This window comes from Acanthisitta chloris, unplaced genomic scaffold (assembly GCF_000695815.1).
Source record: "Acanthisitta chloris isolate BGI_N310 unplaced genomic scaffold, ASM69581v1 scaffold28336, whole genome shotgun sequence".
NCBI classification, from domain to species: Eukaryota; Metazoa; Chordata; class Aves; order Passeriformes; family Acanthisittidae; genus Acanthisitta; species Acanthisitta chloris.
In genome coordinates, this window is record NW_008676974.1 from 1915 (window position 1) to 22122 (window position 20208).

The window sequence follows — 20208 nt, forward strand, 5'->3', positions numbered from 1 at the left end:
GAGCTTGTTCTGGAGGAAATCATTGGCATAGGGGGCTTCGGAAAGGTGTATCGAGCTGTGTGGATAGGAGATGAGGTTGCTGTCAAGGCAGCTCGCTATGACCCTGACGAGGACATCAGCCAGACCATTGAGAATGTCCGCCAAGAGGCCAAGCTCTTTGCAATGTTAAAACATCCCAACATCATTGCCCTCAGGGGCGTGTGTTTGAAGGAACCTAACCTTTGCTTGATCATGGAGTTTGCCCGTGGAGGATCGCTCAATAGAGTGTTGTCTGGTAAAAGGATACCTCCTGACATACTGGTGAACTGGGCGGTGCAGATTGCGAGGGGAATGAACTACCTGCACGAGGAAGCAATTGTTCCCATAATCCACCGTGACCTGAAGTCCAGCAACAGTAAGTGCTACACAGTGAACAGTCAAGGTGCTGGGATGTGCTTTTGGAAAGAAATGATACAGAGAAAAGAGGGGAGTAGTGTTAACTGAGTGATCCTTGTGAACCACTGTATCCTCTAACTTAATCCCAGAGGGGTTTATTTTTATACAGTATGGTGCTGCAGACCACAGGAAACATGTAAATGAATTCACTCTGTCGAAGCAACTTAAATGATTGGATGCAAAAGCAACTGTAAATGAAACGTGTTTCTCTAGTAGTTCATATACATGTTTATAATGTCTCAGTTTTATTGGCATTTCAGCAGACTTCTGTATGTTGGAAAGGCTTATTGAATTTAAAATGTGCATTCTCCTTCTACTTTTTGGAAGGGTAAATGTTCCTTTGTAAAGACAAATGCTCCCAAGCTTTCATTTTACTTGCTAGATTTTGCTGTGTAGATGAGATGCAAGCCTGTTTTCCTTATGGGAGATTGAACACATCCCAGCTGAATTGGATCCTCTCTTTATCCATCATAGACCTGATGTTGTCAAAAACATTAACTCTGGTAAATAAAATGTCCTTGTACACCCAGGACTTCATCTGATGTTTGTGGTGCTTTACATGGGATGCAGCTGGTGCATTAGAGACCGTGGGGACTGAACTTTGGCATTTAGGATTGTGGAAATGATGGTGAATAGCTACTCTGTAATGCTAACAGCATTACCGTCTGCCACTTGGGTATTGTTCATGGAGTGTCTCTTTTCACAAAACTGCCTTGAAGTCAAACACATGCACACAACATTATTTATGCATGTGGGAGCAAACTGCTGCAGTGGTTTAAAGGTCATCATCTCTTTTCCTGATGCCTGTATGCAGCTGTTTAGCCTTCCTCTCTGCTTTTCTATGTCTAGATGGAAAGAGTAAATATGTACCTGCATGTTGGCTGTGGTGGTTTAGATTGGTGTGTTAGTATGAACTCATTTCATTTCTGCCTTGAGTTAATAGGAAGCACTATGAACTGTGTGGCCTGGATGCAGGCATATGTTCCCTTCTGCTTTGAGGGCAGTGCCATTATCATAGAGGTCTGACAGATGGGAATTTTAATATCTTAAATAGATTCACTAGAGCTAGCATTAACCATTACGATACTGTAAATTTCCAGGCCTTGCAGAGGCTTCCTTTTTTTTTTTTTTTTCTGGCCTCAAATCTTGTGGCAGTGAATTTATTAAGTTTGTTGAGAAGGGGTAAAAAAAAGAAGTGTTAATAGTTCTTGTTAGTGAGTTTGCAAATAGAACTTATGAGAGCATTCAAGTTAGTTTCTACAATATTATTCTTATACTATTGAAGTTTCCCTTTTTGTTAGAGTAAGGCAATCTTAATGTCTATAAACATTTCCTAACATCTAAACCCTTCCCTTACAGATAGCAGCATATATGGGCATGTTGATAAATGCTTTAAAATTAAGGAATGATTTACTTAATGGATATCTGGCTGCATCTGTGAATAAGAAATAATTGACTTTAAGTGTTGCATCTTTCCTCCTTACCTAAGAAAATATTTGCTTGCTTATTTTGCTAACAGGCCATTAAGACTTCATTGCTTAGTGCTAGCTTAATGTTTTTGAGGTTTAGAATGAAAGTTATTTCTAAGATAAGAAACTGTTAGCTCCCAGTGTTACACTGCTTTATCTAGACCAGAGATTGCTTGTTGTAGAAGGGAAACATATCAACCAGAGAACCAGCCCAGCTAGAGAGACACTGGTGCACAGTGTTGCAAACCAAACAGGTATGGATGCTAGGAAACCTCTGTGCTGTCAGCAGCAAGAGTAAATGTCTCTTGTCAAAATGAATCAGTAGTGCACAGTTGTGCTGCACTGTAAATTGTCAGTGAGAGTTGAGGGGTTTGCTACATGTATTACTGTAATTTCCCTCATTTGGGAGGAAGCAATATTAAAGAAAGAGGAAGAATGAGTAGGAATGCCTGTGGAAGGATTCAGAGATGTTCTGTGGTGGTCTTGACCAAAGACAGCATCAGATCTAGTACAGAAATGATGGGTATAGGAAAACTGTATCCCAGCTAAGTCTGGAGCAAGCAGTATTACATTTGGGAAACTAAATAAATGTAGGAACTATTACTGTAGGGAAGGATTGGAGATATTTTAAGGAAAATGTATTGGTTTGCTTCTCTCTTTAGAAATAAGATGAATCAGTAACCTGGGGCTTGGCATATTACAACAGCTGTAAACAATATGGAGTTCTTCATTCTGCACTCTGTGATGGAAGATGAGTTTTTAAAACTTTATGCTATTTTAAACATTTGAAAATGTTATCTTTTGAGTGTATCTTTAGAGCTAGTATAATAAATATTAGATTATGACAATGGTGGAAGTTTCTTATGGGGATAGGGGACTGAGGATAAATAACTTTGAACTGCCCAAGTCATGTCTTTCTTGATTACTTTGTCACTATGTTGCCAAAATGCCATTTCTGTTATATGTAATAAGTGTCTTGAAGTTTTTCTACTCTGTTTTCTGTGAAAAGCTTTTTACTTGTTTTGTATAGATTAGTGGACCAAGTATGCTATTGACTCCTGATTTTTGTATGGCTTGCATTTGCTCTGCTTTTCTGACATACTTAGTTTTCTCAATTACTGTGGATGATCAAAAACAGGTTATCTTGTTAGCTTTGTGCCTGTAGAATTACAAGCTTGTAGCATTTTCTTTGCACAAGTTACTACCCACCAGCTGATAGGCAGTAATGTGTCTCTGGAGAATGAACAGCTTCTGCTTGCAAGACCTTGGTGAAGGTTCTTGCCAGACACATTTCTTTCATGTACGAAACATCTAGAAGCACTGTGGAGCTGTCATGGGAGCATCAGGTGTATTGATCTACTGATTGGTGCAGCCTATATTTAGTAATAGATGGTGATTCTCATACATCTCATCTTGCCTTCAAGCACCAGCTGGCATGTACACAATGCATCTGGAGCTGCAGGATGAGTTTGGGAGCTAGGGAACAAGATGGGGGAGTGGGAAAGAACAGAGTTGCCATATTTAAAATCAAATTTTCTCCTAGAATAGAAGAAAGTCAGAGAATGCCTTGTTTTCAGATGTCTGCCTATATTTAGGCAGATATAGAATGCATAAGGACAGTACTTTATAAAAAAATCTCTTAATGATGTTGCATTACATGTTGAACAGTAATGTAAGTCAAGTGGGCACCTTAATACAGGTCTGAGAAATTATCCCATTGTATAAGGATTTGAAAAAAAATCCTTTCTAATCAAAACTATTGCAGTTTTGTGGACTTTAAATAGCACGTACCAAAACAATGCTCAAAATAGCTGTCAACATTTCTGGTGGCATAATTAAGAACATAATGTTTTGATTGCTTTGGGAGGTAACTTCAGCTTGTACAGGGACTGAGCTTAAGGAGATTATTTGAAGATTCCAGGAGGTGTCTGTTTCTTGAGATTCTCCTTGTCAAAAAGCACTCTCCAAGCCAATATTCTGTTGTCACCTTTTTTGCTTAAAAGAAGGAAGTGTCATGATTTTTCTTCTTTTTTTTTTTTCCTTCTTTTCATTATGACAACTTTGCATTTAATGCTAATATACTTATAGTGTAGGACAAGTGCCCTGTACGTTTAGTACTCTGTTTGTCTGAGGCAGATTTATTGTAAATCTTGGAGGTTCTGAGGGTTGCCTGTTTAATTTCTTTGGGGTACTATGCACTATCAGGAGATGAGTACATAAAGATCTTTACAGAATAAATTGCATACCTGTGATTTAGTTCTGGAGACCCTGAAATGATTTTGTTGAGTGTCAGTTCAGTTGACAGTGAGTCGAGTGTTCTAGTGGCATTACCAACTCACATGTCAGTCATATAACTACACAAGAAAAAGAAGATAATTTAGGAAAGCAATTTGGTGCTGCTGTGTGAGGAGATAAGTATTTATCTTCCTTTTTATTTGGCATTTAAGAGATTCAGTTATTCCGTATGAAAATTAATCTTATTAGCCTAACAGAATCCTCACTGGCTTTTCTTACTTTCTTATGTGGAGAGGCTGAGGGAGCTGCAGTCATATAACTACACAAGAAAAAGAAGATAATTTAGGAAAGCAATTTGGTGCTGCTGTGTGAGGAGATAAGTATTTATCTTCCTTTTTATTTGGCATTTAAGAGATTCAGTTATTCCGTATGAAAATTAATCTTATTAGCCTAACAGAATCCTCACTGGCTTTTCTTACTTTCTTATGTGGAGAGGCTGAGGGAGCTGGGGTTGTTTTGTTTGGAGAAGAGGAGGCTCAGGGGAGACCTTATTGCCCTCTGCAACTACCTGAAAGGAGGTTATAGTTAGGTGGGGGTTGGTCTCTTCTCCCAGGCAACCAGCAGTAGGACAAGAGGGCACAGACTGAAGCTCTGCCAGGAGAGGTTTAGGTTGGATATTAGGAAGAGATTTTTTACAGAGAGTGTACTCAGGCATTGGAATGTGCTGCCCAGGGAGGTGGTGGATTCACCATTCCTGGAGGTTTTCAGGATGAGACTGGATGTGGCACTTAGTGCCATGGTCTGATAACCATGGTAGGGTTGGACTCGATCTCTGACATCTCTTCCAACCCTGTTGATTCTATGATTCTTCATCTGTTGATACTGCCAGAGTTTCCTTCTTCAGCTGCATGTTAGTGAGCCATTGAGCTTATGTTATAGAATTGATAGTAGGCCTTTTCCAGTGTCAAGGCACCTAAATAATCTAAATGCTGAGCTGTAGAAAAAAAGCAACTAGAAATGCCTACTGAAGTGAACATCAGTGTATTTAGTGCCACTCTTATGTGTTTCCTTCTCTTTTATGTCTTATGTGTGACTCAAGTCTTATTTCTGGCCAGAAGAAGGTGCTTGGCATATAATGCTTAGGCTCAAAAAGGACAGTCCTGTTGGTTTTAGTGAAGTACTGTAAATAACGAAGGTCATCCTGCTTGTTTCTATTTGTCTGTCAATGCAATGTTAGATATGCTAATGTTGCTATAGGAATAATACCAGTTAACTAATACTGCAGAGAACTAGCAAAAACGTATTTGCTCTTTGTTTTGCTGTCTCAGCAAAACATGTTTGTTGTTTGCACTACATTGGAAGATTTTGCTGAGGGTGTTCATGCCAGTTAGCAAAGTGCTTTTTAGAAGTCACCATGGTTGTGTTCCACAAAGTGGCATAGAAGATTAGCAGCAAAATGACATGGCCAAGGTCAAAGAAAGAGGTAAGGACAGAGCTCAAAATAAACCCCAAATATTCTGATTCAGTCAAGTCAGTAGCTCTTCCTTCTAGTTTTTAGAAGGGTTCACTTCTACTTTTTTGACTACCAAGGTAAGCTTATGGTATCCTGAGATTCAAAGCTCTAGCATTTTAAAGAATTCCGAACTCTGCTGTAGCTTTGTTTATTTAATTTAGGCAAGCCTTTTTCTATTCATCAAGATGCCAATGGAGCTGACTTTCTCATAGTCATTGGACAGTTATTCCTAGGGCTTAAAATATTCCTTGGTTTTTTGTTTTGTTGGGGTTTTTTTAAGTACAGGCAGACTTTTGATGCAGGGTTTACTTGCAAGTAGTTTAAATCCGAGTGCAACAGGGCTTCAGTGTTACATATCAGTCTTGATAACATGGGATTTGTTATCTCATTCCTTGCTGCAGTGTTCACATCCCAATCTATTCATAGTGGACCGCCTTCTGTTGGTCTTTTTAGAGAAGGAAAAGTACTTGATGTAAACATCTTCCTTTGTCTGGCACTGTTGTAGAGGAGAACTCTTTCTGGAAGTCTGGTGGCAGAGCAGTTTGGAAGTCTGCACTATTATTATTGCTGCTTTTGGTACTTCAGCATAATGTGCTGACTAACTCTCCAATATTGTACCTTCTATCTGAATGGATTTCCTTTGTCGGTGCAATTAAATGAGTGTGAGTAATGCTTCATGTAAAGTGTAGTGAGACTATTTCAATGACGTCTGAATGCTTTACACTGGGAGAATAATTGATCTGACCTTAGTTGGCTAGTCCCTTGCCCTGTAAGAGGAAAGTGTTAAAAATGTGAGATTTTTTTTTTTCAGTGGGGGTGGGGAATGGGGAAGGCAACAGCTGGAGATGACTCTGCAGGGAGCAAAAAATCTGTGAAACTTGGGTTTTTCCCTTTTAAATTTAAGAAATGTGTACAGTAGAAATTAAGCCGTTCAAACAGCCTGAATATACTCCTAAGGGTAATGGAAGATGAATTTTCAGGTTCTGCCCTTATGTAGTTATCTGATTCTATGGACACCCTATAAGATAGTGCCAGTGATGCATAACTCCTAGTTCTGGGTACTCTGCTTATTTCTGTCTCTCCAGATTATCATCCCTTGTGCTGATATCCTGGTCACTTGAGCTGTGGTTAAAAACTAAATTCGAAATAACTGAATTTTTGCGTGTGGTAATATGGTGAGGAAATTTATGCCATTAATGCTGCAACTTTTTGTTAAAAAGAATGAAAAAAATAGATTTCATATACTATTAATTCAGAAGATGTAAATTATGCCTGAAAGTGTTGCTAATTTTTAGGATGTTGGGATATCAGGAGTTCACAGAACTAGGGTGGCAGTTTACTTTGTTGGGTTTTTCATCCTTAATTTGGGTAAATCAGTGCAGCTATTTTCTTCTCAGAGAGATTTGACTGATGTTTTCATATTACAGTCTGATTTTCATATGTTTTAGTAGATTTCTGAGAGTTCTAGAATGAAAATACATCTCCTGTAAATGACTTGTTTTGGTTGAATATGAATTCATGTCTTCACTGTTAATTGCAAATCAAAAATACAGAGTCTCTATGAAACAAGTTTTGATGTCCACAAGAACAGTTTGGTATCCTGCTGTCCACACCAAGTAGAAAAAAGGCAGTTTCACAGATGGAATCTGTTATCTTTGTAGACAAGTATGGAAAGAGTACCTCTCCTTTTTAAGAAGTGAAATTTTGCCTGTTACTTTTGAAAACCTGAGCAGTGTCCTTTCATGTCGTTGTGACACCCGCATAAACCTTTTGCAGGCTCTTTCTGATCCTAAGGATTCTTTCTGCAGTGTGTACTCATAGCCCAGAAAGCTAACTGTGTCCTGGCTGCACCCAAAGGAATGTGGCCAGCAGGTCTAAGGAGATGATTCTCCACCTCTGCTCTGCTCTTGAGACCCCACCTGGAGTACTGTGTACAGTTTTGGCGTTCCATACATAAGAAGGACGTGGAACTGTTGGATCAAGTCCAGAGGAGGCCACAAAGCTGATAAGAGGACTGGAGCATCCCCCCTGTGAAGACAGGCTGAGCGAGTTGGGGCTGTTCAGCCTGGAGAAGAGAAGACTGCATAGAGTCCTCATAGCAACCTTCCAGTATCTGAAGGGCCTACAGGGAAGCTGGAGAGGGACTTTTTGTTAGGAACTGCAGTGATAGGACAAGGAGTAATGCGTTCAAATTAAAAGAGGGGAAATTTAGGCTAGATATTGGGAAGAAATTCTTTACTGTGAGAGTGGTAAAACACTGGCACAGTTTGCCCAGGGAGGTAGTGGATGCCCCAACCTTAGCAGTGTTCAAAGCCAGGTTGGATGAGGTCTTGAGCAACCTGGTCTGGTGGGAAGTGTCCCTGCCCATGGCAGAGGAGGTTGGGACTAGATGATCTAAGGTCCATTCCAACCCCTCACCATAGTACAATACTGTGATACCAAGAAAGTAGTAACTGAGACTCATGGCATTAAGCACTTTCTCCAAACTCTGCATGTGAACAAATGGGAACAGACCTCAGCACTGTCATGCAGGAGGTGTACCTAGGCATCCCATGAATTCACTGTCTGACCACCTGAGACAGGGCTGGGATAAATCTGGGTGTCTGAAATTTCTAAGGGGCAAGTGCAGAGTGAGAACAGCCACCTTGTGGCATTTCCAGGAAGCTAGAATAACTTTTTCAGCTCCACATTTTTATTTTGTTTTTGCATTGCTTCCATATCTGTAAACTTGATTTGGATTTTGGCTCACTTCTGTCAGCTATTTCACTTTTGCTTTTCTAATCAAATAATTCTATTCAGAACTTCAGCATATCTGAAGCAAACTCACTCTTGAAGCATCAGATGTTAAACCCAGCCTTACCCTTGGAAGTGATGATTCATCACCCTTGATGATTCCTTAATTTTAAGTAATATCCTATTTTGAAGATGGTGCATATTTCCTTAGGACAGGACAAGGAAAGCCTTAAACTGCTGGAAAGAACACAGAGTATCACACATGGTTTTAAGTAGCTGCTTTTTGATACATGTTTACCTTCTGATTCTAGGATTTTTAGTTGGGTTGGTGTGACTTGACTTGCCAAGAGGTTGCCAGAGTTGACTGCCATGTCTGGTAATTGCTTCTTAATTATCCAGCTGCTAATGAAGAGGTACATTCAGTCATCCTCAGACCTGAATGTTTTCCAGACAGGAAAAAGGCATACTAATGGAACCTCATGCAGTAAGAAGAAAAGCTACTGCAATGCATAATGATTTAGAATTATGTTGTTTGGTTTCATCAGTGTTCCTTAAGATCAGGAAGAAGTGGACTCACATATTAGTAGGTCTTTGAGTTCCAGCCTCTACAAGACTCATTATGATGGAAATGGCAACATGGTGGCGGCATCGTTTGGGGTCCTCCTCAGAAGGAAGTAGCCAGAGGACAGACAGCCTTCCTATGACCTGTTTGTGTTGCTACCACACACAGCCCTTTCACTTTGCTTTCTGGAAGCATTGTTATAGTACTCAAGCATTTATTATCACACCATTTCTTAATTAAGAATAAAAATATCCTCCTGAAACAGCAAACAGTATCTAATGCACATATGGATTCCAAATTATCTCTGAAATTCTGTATGTGCTTTGAATGTCATATTTCTCAGGTCTGGAATGATTTTTACAGCTACAAGCCAACCTGGTTTGCTGAACATCTTTTTCTGATGCTTCATCAAACAGGCTTCTGGAATTTGCTTTGGCTGTTGAGAAATGTTAAGATCTGTTGTTTGTATTACAACTGGAAACATCCAAAATTCGAGCATGGCTTTAGCCTTGCTGATGTATAGGCTTTAGGTGTGTAGCAAAAGTGTGCCAATAGTTCCATTTACTAGTAACAGATACATACTTCTGCCACTAACATTTTGCTTATTGCAATGATTTATGGGCTTAAATTGGGGATTCCTTGAGGGTTCTTTGGGTATAAAGAAATTCTAGTGTGAATAATTGCTGTAAAGATGTGTAAGGGAAATGTTTGTGTACCAGGCCATGTGGTCTACCTGCCAGAAAAGTATTACATTTCATATTGTTTTTTCTTTTTGAGTATGGGCCTGTGAAAGATGTTAGAGACAATAGTCTTTAGTTCCTTTTGACTTTGCATTGTTCAAGGATCCTGAAAATAAGAAAAATCCTAAACGTTGATTAATAGAACTCAATGCCTAATTCTGCTTGTTGAAGTGTTGTCAGACTTGGCTTGATTTGCTTTTTTTGTTTGATGTTATCAGTCACATAGTATGTGGTTTTGATATTATTATGGTCATGTGGTAATCAGGGAATATTCCTAATGCTTCATCAGGTTACTGTGTAGTCAGACTCAATCACAGAGTAAGCTGGGTCAAAACCCAGCAGAAATCTAGCACATCAAAAAGTGAACAGCTTTCTGATAGCTCTACTGCATGACCTGTTATCTGGTGTGGACTTTCATGTGCAATAGTGCAGCACTAGCCTCTTTCTCAGCAGCTGGCAGCTTGTTCTGCTCAGCTTAAGGTCGAACTCTGCAGTATTCAAGAAAGTCTGAATTTCACTGTTGTCAGCTGTAGCTCGGCATTGATCATACATCTAAGAGCCTTTTAACATTTATTCTGATGAATGGAAATGCACTTCTCTACCTTTTCTTAATTTTTTAAAATTAAAACTGCTTAAACCCCAACAACACAAAACACAAACCACAAAAAAACCCAGCCCAGCTTCTGTTGTGGATTGTGCTGCTGCCTGTGAAGTTTTTATGCCTTCCTTACCTTCCAGGTTGTGGAGTACCAGCTTACTCCATGAATGAGTACTACTGAGTGCTATTTACTGTTTCCTAGAGATGTCTTAATTTAAACCAAACCAAATCAGTGCTGTGCAACTTTTTTCATCGTGAGCTTAATGTTTCAGTTTGCCTGGAAACAGCTCCCCCTGAACCAGCATTATTATTAAATATCTTTTCACACAGTCCCTTGAGTGACAAAATGATCAGTGTCATTCATGGGATTCTACTCTTCCCTTTTCCTTTTTTTGTTGTTGCCTGATACAGCTCTTGATTTGTTGCAAGCTTTCAAACTGATATGATTTGGCAAATGATTTGGTGATGCACTGTGTTGTGTACATATGTAATTATAATTTTTCCTTGGAGCATTTAACTGATTATGAAGAGTACAATAATCCATGCCTGAGCTAGAAGGTTGTTCCAATGTCAGCAGTATGGTAGAATTTAGTCTGAAACCAGAGCTGAACTGCTCTTATTTTTCCCAGAAACTCGCCTGAGTGTTCTCCAGGAGCATTTGGAGTGTTTTGTACAGATCACCAAAGTGATAAGACTTACTTCAGCTTGGCTAGGTGAAAGGATTGATTCTAAATATATTGTGGCTCCAGAGGCCTTTCCTATCCCCTCCCCCACTGTGCATTAGCTCTTTAGAGTTACTGTACTGCATGGCTTAAAATCCAAGAACTGCTGTGCTGTCACATCCATCACCTCCTCTAGGTTGATAGAAGAGGACAGTCAGCCAGCTTTATGGATTTGCTGAACCCTCACACGTACCCAGTAATTAAAAAGCTGTTGGTTCAAGGGGTGTATATATATATTTTAAATGTACTGTTGCTGAATGGTTAGTAATAAGAGAGAAAATATTTGCTTATTACTAGAGACAATATTTGTGTTCTTTGTTTTTGCTTCTAAGATGTGTTATTTTCAGTGAGTCTTAAATTCTGTGCTCTCCAGGATCTTATGCAACACTTAGCCTTCTGCACCACAAACAAATATTAGAATAAAGATGTTGAACAGCAGAGCTCCCAACAGAAGGTAGGTAAAGGCTACATGCAGAAAGCCCACACTCACTCCATGTGCAGATCTGTTAATCACTTTAAGTACTTTGAATGCAGGATCAAGAGCAGATTGCTCATTATCTGGATACTTGTGAAGCAAAGCTGTGCAGGCTGACTGTGGAAGGTAGAGCTAAAATTGCAAATTAGATTTTGGCAAACTTCTACAGTATGAAGTCTGATTTTGGAGTGAAGTGTTGAAATCCTTTCCCAAATGCTTAGTCCTGTCCTCAAGAGAGAATGCCAGTGTGCTGCCAATAGGTTTTAATAATTAAAAAAAGGATCACCTGGCAGTCTCAGTCACTTGTTCCCTTTGCAGTAGTGCTGCTTTTTTGACTTGTTAGGCAAACCGCAGACTTTGTAGCTATCTTCTGGCTCTCTGAGACCATGAGTCTCAGACAGTGCAGCAGCAAGAAACAGTATATTAAGACTGTCTTCTTATCTAACATCCAGCATTTCTCACCACCACTATCTGAACTGAAATGTAACTTGGGGAGTTTTGGTTATTTGTGGCAGGGGAAAATAGGATTGGAACAGTCATAGTAAGTTTTATGAAATCATCTTCTGTGCAAGAATGTTTTTGCTTCATTTATGAATACTTGTCTCCTTCAAATAAGAACTGTTTGGAAGCTATGGGACTATGGTTAATAGTTGTATTACTATAGTACCTTCTAAATAAGAACCCTGAAGATTTCAGAATGCTTTGCATTTCTGCAGAGTACAGTGGAACTTTTAATTTATTTTTTGAGATAAAAGCAAGTATAAAAAGTAGTAATTGGCCCATGCAAGAGGCAAAAGATGCCTACCTGATTTTTTTTAATTAGTCTTCATTTAAAAAAGTTTAATCCACATTAGCATGAATTTCACAGCCTTCCAGTAGCTGAAAGTGTTTGAACTGGAAATAGATCTAGAAGGCAATGAAAAGTATGAAGTGAAGATTGCACACAGATTGTGGGGAGATGAGTGCAAAAAAATCTGTAGACTGAAATTGGCTGTCCCAATTGTGAAATTACAAGGTGTGTGTGTGTGTGTCAGGGAAGAAATGAAAATTCAAGTGTAATATTAGTGTTTTAGTGCTCATGGACCCTATGGCTTAGAGTAGAAGTTCTCATAAAGCACTTTCAGAGCTCTCCTGGCTCAGAAAACTTTATTCTGTGGTCTGAAAAACAAACTCTTAGAAAACATGCGGGGCTGAGTGAGGAGATTCTTTGTTCAAGACAAGGTTTCCTGTAGCAGATTGACTTCGTTTTGGACACATTCTGCCGTGGGTGGGAGAGTTTGAATCCTGTGATATTAATCAGTCTTGCATCTTCTCTGGCAGTCCTTTGGCTTCAGTAAGCCTTTAGTTTTCCTGGGAAATTTGTGTAAAATACTTCTTTGATAAATTCAGAATTGTTTGGAAATGGAAGTATTTCCTGTTTCCTTCAACTATTCCACTTGAGACTTCTTCTGAATTGCTGGCAGAGAGAAGTTTTATTGTAGTACCTCCCAATACAGGTCTGAATTGCTCTTAAATTGTACCATGGAAAAGGCTTGCATTATTTAGAACTGAAGTTTTGCATTTAAGGGTCATGGAGTAAAAAAGCATTGGTTTCCATAAAGGTTTTACTTTGTTCTTCTCTTTCTGTAGAGTTCTTGCACCTTGGATTTGATGGACTCGGTATCTGATATATATCCTTAGAGTACTTGAATTATCTAAATGGAGCAAGTGGATGGGCTGATGCTTATTCAGTATCTGACAACTTTTGGTAGTTTTAAAAATACATGAGTTAATGTTGCTTTATCACTAGGTGGTAGCCCTGTTGTTTCATGGTCTGCCTAGAACTGTTGTATTTAAATAAAAGCATGGCAGGTATTCAGGGACTAAATAAAGTCACAGTAAACTGTTCTGCTTTCAGGATGGAGGAAAAGTTAAAATGTGTGCAATATTCCCACCCACAATGAGTATTCAACTCTAGTAATGATCTTCCATATTCCAGCTATGACAGGGTAAGCATTAGTTCCCCTCTTCGTAGCTGTTGAAAACAATGATCAGTAGCAGCTGAGCAAAGGCTTGTGCGAAAACAAATCTAGTACTAGGTTGTTGTCTATTGATGCTTGATCTGCAAAAAAAACCCAACCATGGCAAAAAGGTGTGGTGTTATTCTAGGAAAGAAAAGGTTAAGTTAGCTAGAGTATTGTCATTCCATGAATTCCTTTGCTGTTTTTCAGGCTTTGAGGTCATAAGCAGTGATCTTCTCACTTCAGTCTTAACAAATTAAGAATAGACATGGTGAAGCATTGGTAGTAAAGCAGAAATCAAGTTGAGAGTCCAGATGAAACTAGGGAGACCAGGGAAGAGACTTCATTGAGTGGGTGCTGCTATTTGGATGCCTACTTAATGATTGAAATATTAGAATTCAATGTTTCTACACAACGTGAAATAACAAAGATGACATGCTATTTATCATCCTTCTTCTTGTCACTCTGCCCACCCATTGCTGTTGCTGCCCTATAGCTCTTGGACTATGTAAGCAGCTGATGTGACTCTAAGGAGACAAGAGCACAGCACGAAGTATTGGGTAGTGGCTTTTGGGAATGGGTGAGAGTGGGATGTGTTTGCAGGCTGAATCCTTTTGCTGGAGATTTTCCTCATGTCTTGATATGACTGCTTTCCACATTCCTACAATCTTGGATGGCAAAGCATTTTACCCACAGCAGTGCTAATGTTGGTGAAGACTGAAACAGAACCGCTGAAGTACACCGACACTTAGAGGTATTCACCACCTTTGAGGTTTTCAGACTTTCTTAACTCTACGTCACCAAGTTGCTGTCTGTTTGGTATCTTGCAGTCAGGGCCTCACCTGGGACCTCTACACCCACTTTGGCTCCAGGTCCAGGAGCTCCCTTTAAGCTTAGGCTGACTTGGAGTACCTTCACAAACTGTTTTTCTTACATTTCTGGCGGATGAGCTTCTGATGCTTTCTTCGGATTGTTCTCCCACCCTGTTTCAAAGCACCACTATCCACCCTAGCATGCTAGAAACACTGTTTATGGTACACATCTCTCTGAAGAATTGAAGAAACCTCAAAATGTAACAATAAAATACATGAGTTAATGTTGCTTTATCACTAGGTGGTAGCCCTGTTGTTTCATGGTCTGCCTAGAACTGTTGTATTTAAATAAAAGAATGGCAGGTATTCAGGGACTAAAATCTTACTGTATTGTCTCAGTTGGGGAAAGGTTGTATGGAAGTTAAATGTGAAATCAGCAATCATCCATCAAGTCAGAATTCCATCCTGGTAGATGACAAATCCAGTTCTTTTCCCCTGCAGTAGGTTTCCTTGTCTTCTAGCCTGCTTCCTTCCATATTTCTTCCTGTATACTTTCAATTCTGATTGCACTCCATCCCACTCTTATTTCTAAGTTCTCCTTTCACATGATGATTGTAACCATTTCCATCAGGCTTGGTATTCATTAGCTAATAGATTTCTATTCTTGTGTGCCAGGTTTAGCAATTAGCATCACGCACAGGTACATGACTTGGCGTGAACTGTGAGGTGAACCATACAAGATACTGTCTTGGATCTTTTTGCATTTTTTTTTCATGTTTCTTAATACACAGACACACACTCTAGTCTGAGAAATGGAGCATGAAGTTGCTGTACATGTCATGAAGTACAGGGGCGATGGGCAGTTTGATGGTTGACTGTTGTGGTGGTATTGCAGGGTAATCCTGCTTTCCTTGGTATTCTCTTATTATCAATTTTTCCCTTTTAAGTCAGAAACTTCTTTATTTTCTTGGTGTGCTGTGTACTAAATGTGAATACAACAGCAGAGTGGTTGAAGAAGCCAAAGCTTGTATAGCCAGAAAATTTTAGTATGCCTGGCTGTTCATACTGTTTTGTGCAGTAAACTCAGCCCCTTTTCTCTACCTCTTATGTAAATATGGGCTATTTTTTGCTGTGGAAAGTCATGCTGTAGTAGTTCCTCCCTGAATGTTGTTCTCCTTCTGAAGTGATGAATCAGCTTTCAGCACTAGCAAAGCAAAGGAGTATTCTGTTACGTGCTACATTATGCAGATTAACCTAGTCCTCTTTCTAGGCTCAGAAACCAGAAAAAAAGCAGTTATGTGACCATAGTTTATTTCATTGATGCTTAATTTTGACAGTTGAGCCATTTTCTACCAGTTCTTTGTTACTAGTAACTGGCTCAGCATGGGTTAAATTGTTTCTTTTTCTCTACTTGCTGTTTCCCACTACTTTTGCCCACTGGACACTAAGAATGCTGTTCTATCTGTTCAAAAGTGTATCTGAAAACTAAAATAACCCTTCCAAAAGAAACAAGCAAAAATCAGACAGCGTTACTGCCTTCCAGGGGAAGTTTGTGTTTGTGGAAGAAGGTTATAATACTTTTTCTGGCTCTGCTGGTGTAATGTGAGCAGAACAGATAATTAAAACAGCTGCCCATAATTTTGTTGCCAAAAGTTTGTTCTTAATTTCTCTTGTGTAAAATATCCTTTGAAGTAATCTACCTCTTTAAACTATCTTTAATGTAAACTGGAGGTAGTATGGTGCTGGATTAAAAGTAGAAAGTGTGTTACAGAGGTTTTATAAAGTGATCAACTTGAAACCTAAGTAAAGCTTTTATTATATTTGTATTAGCAGTTGAATTGTAAGATTCAGTGCAGATGGTTTATCTGTTTATGTAGGATAGAGGAGCATGTTTAGAAGGAGAGTAGATGAGTTTGAAAAGAAGAAAATTAAAGAGGTGGAAATGCATATATTCTGGCAGAAGGAAAGAGATTCAGACTATTTAGTGCTTCTAGCATAATTGGAAAGGGGAAAAACATGTAATATGAATAAGTTGGGTTAAGCAGGATGCACTGGAACACTATAATAAAGTTGAGAATATTTCCAAAACTAAATTTGCTCAGCAGTTTTGAAGTTCTTACAGCAATGGCTGAGAAGCAGGAGTGATACTGACATATTAGATGTGTTTTACCCAACCCTCTTGGGGTTTATTAAAATATAGGTAGAAGTAGATCAAAGGATGTACAGCTTTATACCCCTCAAAGCATATACAGCTTTATACACCTTTGGGTGTTTGACAGTGATGTGCACCATTGACTTCTCAACTGAAACAGTGATTTTTAAGGTGAGTGGCACAAGATGCAATGAGTTATGATCTCCAGCTGCCCTCAAAGGGGCAGTTGTACTTGCCTGGTTTTACAGTAGTACCATTTTGACTTATATTGGCTGTCCTTCTAATAGAACAATGTATTTCTGGCAACTTAATTTTAAAGAAGTTCAGAACACTGAGGTAATCTTGCAACTATAAGTAAATTGTTTTTCACCAGATGTCTTTCTAACATCTGGTGTGTAGGAGATATTCTGTAATTGAAATAGCTTACTATGCCAGACCAGAGAGAGATTCATGTAGTTTGAGTGGGCACTTAGCACAGATGTGCCTCTAAGTCTAGAAAGGCTCCTGTAGAGAGTAATTCAGAGCATGTATATTAGACTTGTGCTTGGAATCCCCTTCTGTCGAGGCTTTGTCTTTTCTCTGTGTTTGGAGCTTAGAAAGACTGCTTTCTGAGGTGCTGTGAGTTTGTTTCATCAAGCCAGCATTCATTGAAATGATCCATGACAATGGAGGAGGGAGAAGGGGAAGGGGAAGAAATTCCCCTTTTGCACATGAGGCTGTGGCAGGTGCACATGAGTTTCATGCACGCAAGACAGAATTCTATCTCTATAGAAATGTTTCTTACTTGTCTCCAGGGGAGCCTTTCTGTAGTTCTAGCTGATAGTTTATGGCAGAGTTGTAACTTGGCTAGCATTTAATCTGTTAATTTTTAAAACTTCAGTCTGTATTCCTTCAGAATTCATTTGAACCTCTGTTTTGCATACTTAAAACTAACCAGTGATTTTAATACAGTACAGAATGTCTGCAGTAACAAGTTTCAGTGTTTTCATTGTGATGGTTTTTCTTTCTGAAAGGCATCTGTCTCCGTAGTGACTTGTGATAATGAGATGGAACTGAAGATCCAGCAGGAGGAAGTACGTGAAGGCTGAAGCATTTAGAAATCTTGAAGTTGCTTTTGTGTTACTTTGAGTACTACGGCAGATGTTTTTTGTCTTTCTAGTAAAGCATAATTTGGAATGGAGTGGAACAGGAGAAAGAGCTGAGTCAGTGTCAGATCCCATTGTGTCAGTTGTACTTTGCTGGATCTGTTTCTGTGATAGCTGTTTTCAGTATAAATTTTTGTTTAAGCAACAAAAGCATCTGAGTTGGACCTGGTTCTAGAAAAAAACCCTTCATTCTTCCTGATGTCACTGATATGCAGCTGTGACTCATAAAACTGACCATCATACCCTTTGGGATCTGTAATCACTAGGATCCATGTACTTCTACTTCTGCAGGCTTGATGACTTTCAGTGAGACTTGATAGAGCATTCTGTGAAAAGCCTTCTAGCTATTAATGCACATACAGAGTGATACTTATCCTGGGGAAGGTAAACTGGCTTCACCTGACTGCAAGAAGTTTATTTCCATCACTTCCAACTCTGCTAGAAAAGCTGCTAGCCCAAATCACAAACAAGCAAAGAAGGATCTTGGGTACTTCATCCGTTCTTCCTCCTGCATACTAAGAAACTATCTTTAAATGGTAATAACATCGACTGAGATAACACCCCACTGCTCTTCATGCAGATTGAGACTGGAATGAGAATTTCCTGTTACATCAGGAAAGTCTTTAATGATACTTTGTGTGGAAATTATACTGTTCCACATTTCTGTGATACTGAAAATACAACGACAAGTTTTCTCATCTCTGGATGAGAAAATAACAAGTTTTCTCTTCAATGAAATGGTTGTTTACTTGCTATAATGTCAGACAGTATGACTAAGGACTGCACTAGGTGGAGTCTTGTCAAAAGATCTTTGAATTCTGCCTTGTACTGTTTTGCTGATTAGTCTGTTTCATCATCAAACCAGTAAGCATTGGCTTATTGCCTTTGGTTACCTAATCCACCCTTTTGTTTGTATGGGCCCTACTTCTTTCTCTGTACTTCAGAAAATTTTTTCACAAGAGTCTGATAGGAAAATCTCCTTGATGCTTTTTGAAGGGCACCAAAGATATTCTCAAAGAATATGGAGGAGCTTCAGTTTTCAAAGAAAAACGACTGGTCTTCATCATAACCTAGATAAGAGAAGAGCCAGTGTTTAATGGGTTTAATGACCTTTGTATCTCTCAGGCCAGACCTGAGGTGTCTTGACTGACTGTTGTCAGCACTTAGTCTGCCTGGCTCTCAAGAAATAAAACAGTGGGGTCGAATCATTACCAGTAATGATTCTTGAGACACCTTGTGGTAATAAAGTTCTTAGTACATTCTTAGTAGTTGAAATTACCCACCTAATTCATACATGCCTGTATCTGAATGATTGCCTGATCCATGGAAGGGCTTACTAGGAGATATAAGGCAAATTTGATCATATTCGTTCCATGTTGAGACACCTGGGACACCTTGAGATATGGAAGAGCTGTTTTGCTGGACAGAATTCCTGTAATTAATTAATTTTTCATTGCCAAATGTTTACTTTCTGGAGGACAAGTTCCAAGTCTTTCAGAAATCTATGAAAACGTATGTGAGCACTAGTGGATTATTACTCCTGTAAGGACTCATGCTCATGGATTATTACTCATGTAAGGACACGTTCATTGTACATGTCACCTAAAGCTGGTAACAATTTTTAATGCTAGTTTTAGCCACCATGCTTTGCTTTGCACTTGCAGCATGCGAAGAACACGGTATTGGTGATTTGCTGTGTTGAGTTGTTTTGCTGTAGCAGTTGGCTGCTCAGAGCTGTCTGAATGTGCCTGTAATACCCAACTGGCTTCACCAGTCCCCTCTGCACACTGCCAGTTGGCTCCTACCCATGCTGCTTACGATCAGCCTTTAGCCTGCACTACAGTGGCAAAAGAGGGGCAGGAATACATAGCATACCTTCTCCTACAACCTGGCTGGCTCTGTGCATGCACACAGGAAGAGATTTCTTGCATGGGCCCTGCTGGAACAGGGAAAGGCTGATCCACCCCTAACAGGCTGACACACATTCTACATGATTGTGGTGATTCGGATCTCCTTCTTCCCCTGTAGCTTGAAAACTAGGCCCAGTGTCTTTGCTGCAAAATAATTTGTCTTTTTAAGGCCAGGAATGTGAAAGGTTTTCTATTCAATTTTCTGCTCTTTTTTAAACCTCTGTATCTCATGCAGCTCTTTGAGGTCAGCAGGCAAGAATGAGCAGACATACTGCCTTGATACATTAGCTGTGTTTTGGTCTAAGTTCTCTATCTTTGTTTCTGAACTTGTTCTGATAGGCCAGGTATTGATCATCTGGCCACTGTTAGGTCAGTCCTGAGTGATCAGACCTATTCCAAGATGGAAAGGTGTGTTAACTCTCTAAGTGTACGAAGTATGTTCCTTGTTTGTGTTTCACATTTCTTGTTTGTTTTGTGATGACTAATATGAGTGCAAGAAGTAGTACTTGCAGAAGAACACTTGCACTCAGAGGATTAAACGACACAATAACTGGTCATAGATGAAACTCAGAAGCAAACGAGACTGTACTGATTAGCATAAGTAAAATGCATTTGCAGTGTCCTAGCAGTGTCTCCATAAAAGAGAATTTTAAGGAGGAACCTGCCTTGTGTTCTCCATAAAAGAGAATTTTAAGGAGGAAACGGAA

The 20208-nt window shown here is 39.3% G+C and overlaps 1 protein-coding gene across 1 annotated transcript in view; it reads left to right on the plus strand.

The window, feature by feature from the left end:
- The first annotated feature begins 6 nt into the window (after positions 1-6).
- LOC103803769 (mitogen-activated protein kinase kinase kinase 9-like) overlaps positions 7-20208 on the plus strand; it is a 47389-nt gene continuing 27187 nt past the window's right edge. Inside the window, exon 1 of the mRNA XM_009076341.1 lies at positions 7-394. Coding sequence (XP_009074589.1) covers positions 163-394 — 232 coding nt within the window. The 5' untranslated portion in view covers positions 7-162. The remainder of the gene's footprint in view (positions 395-20208) is intronic.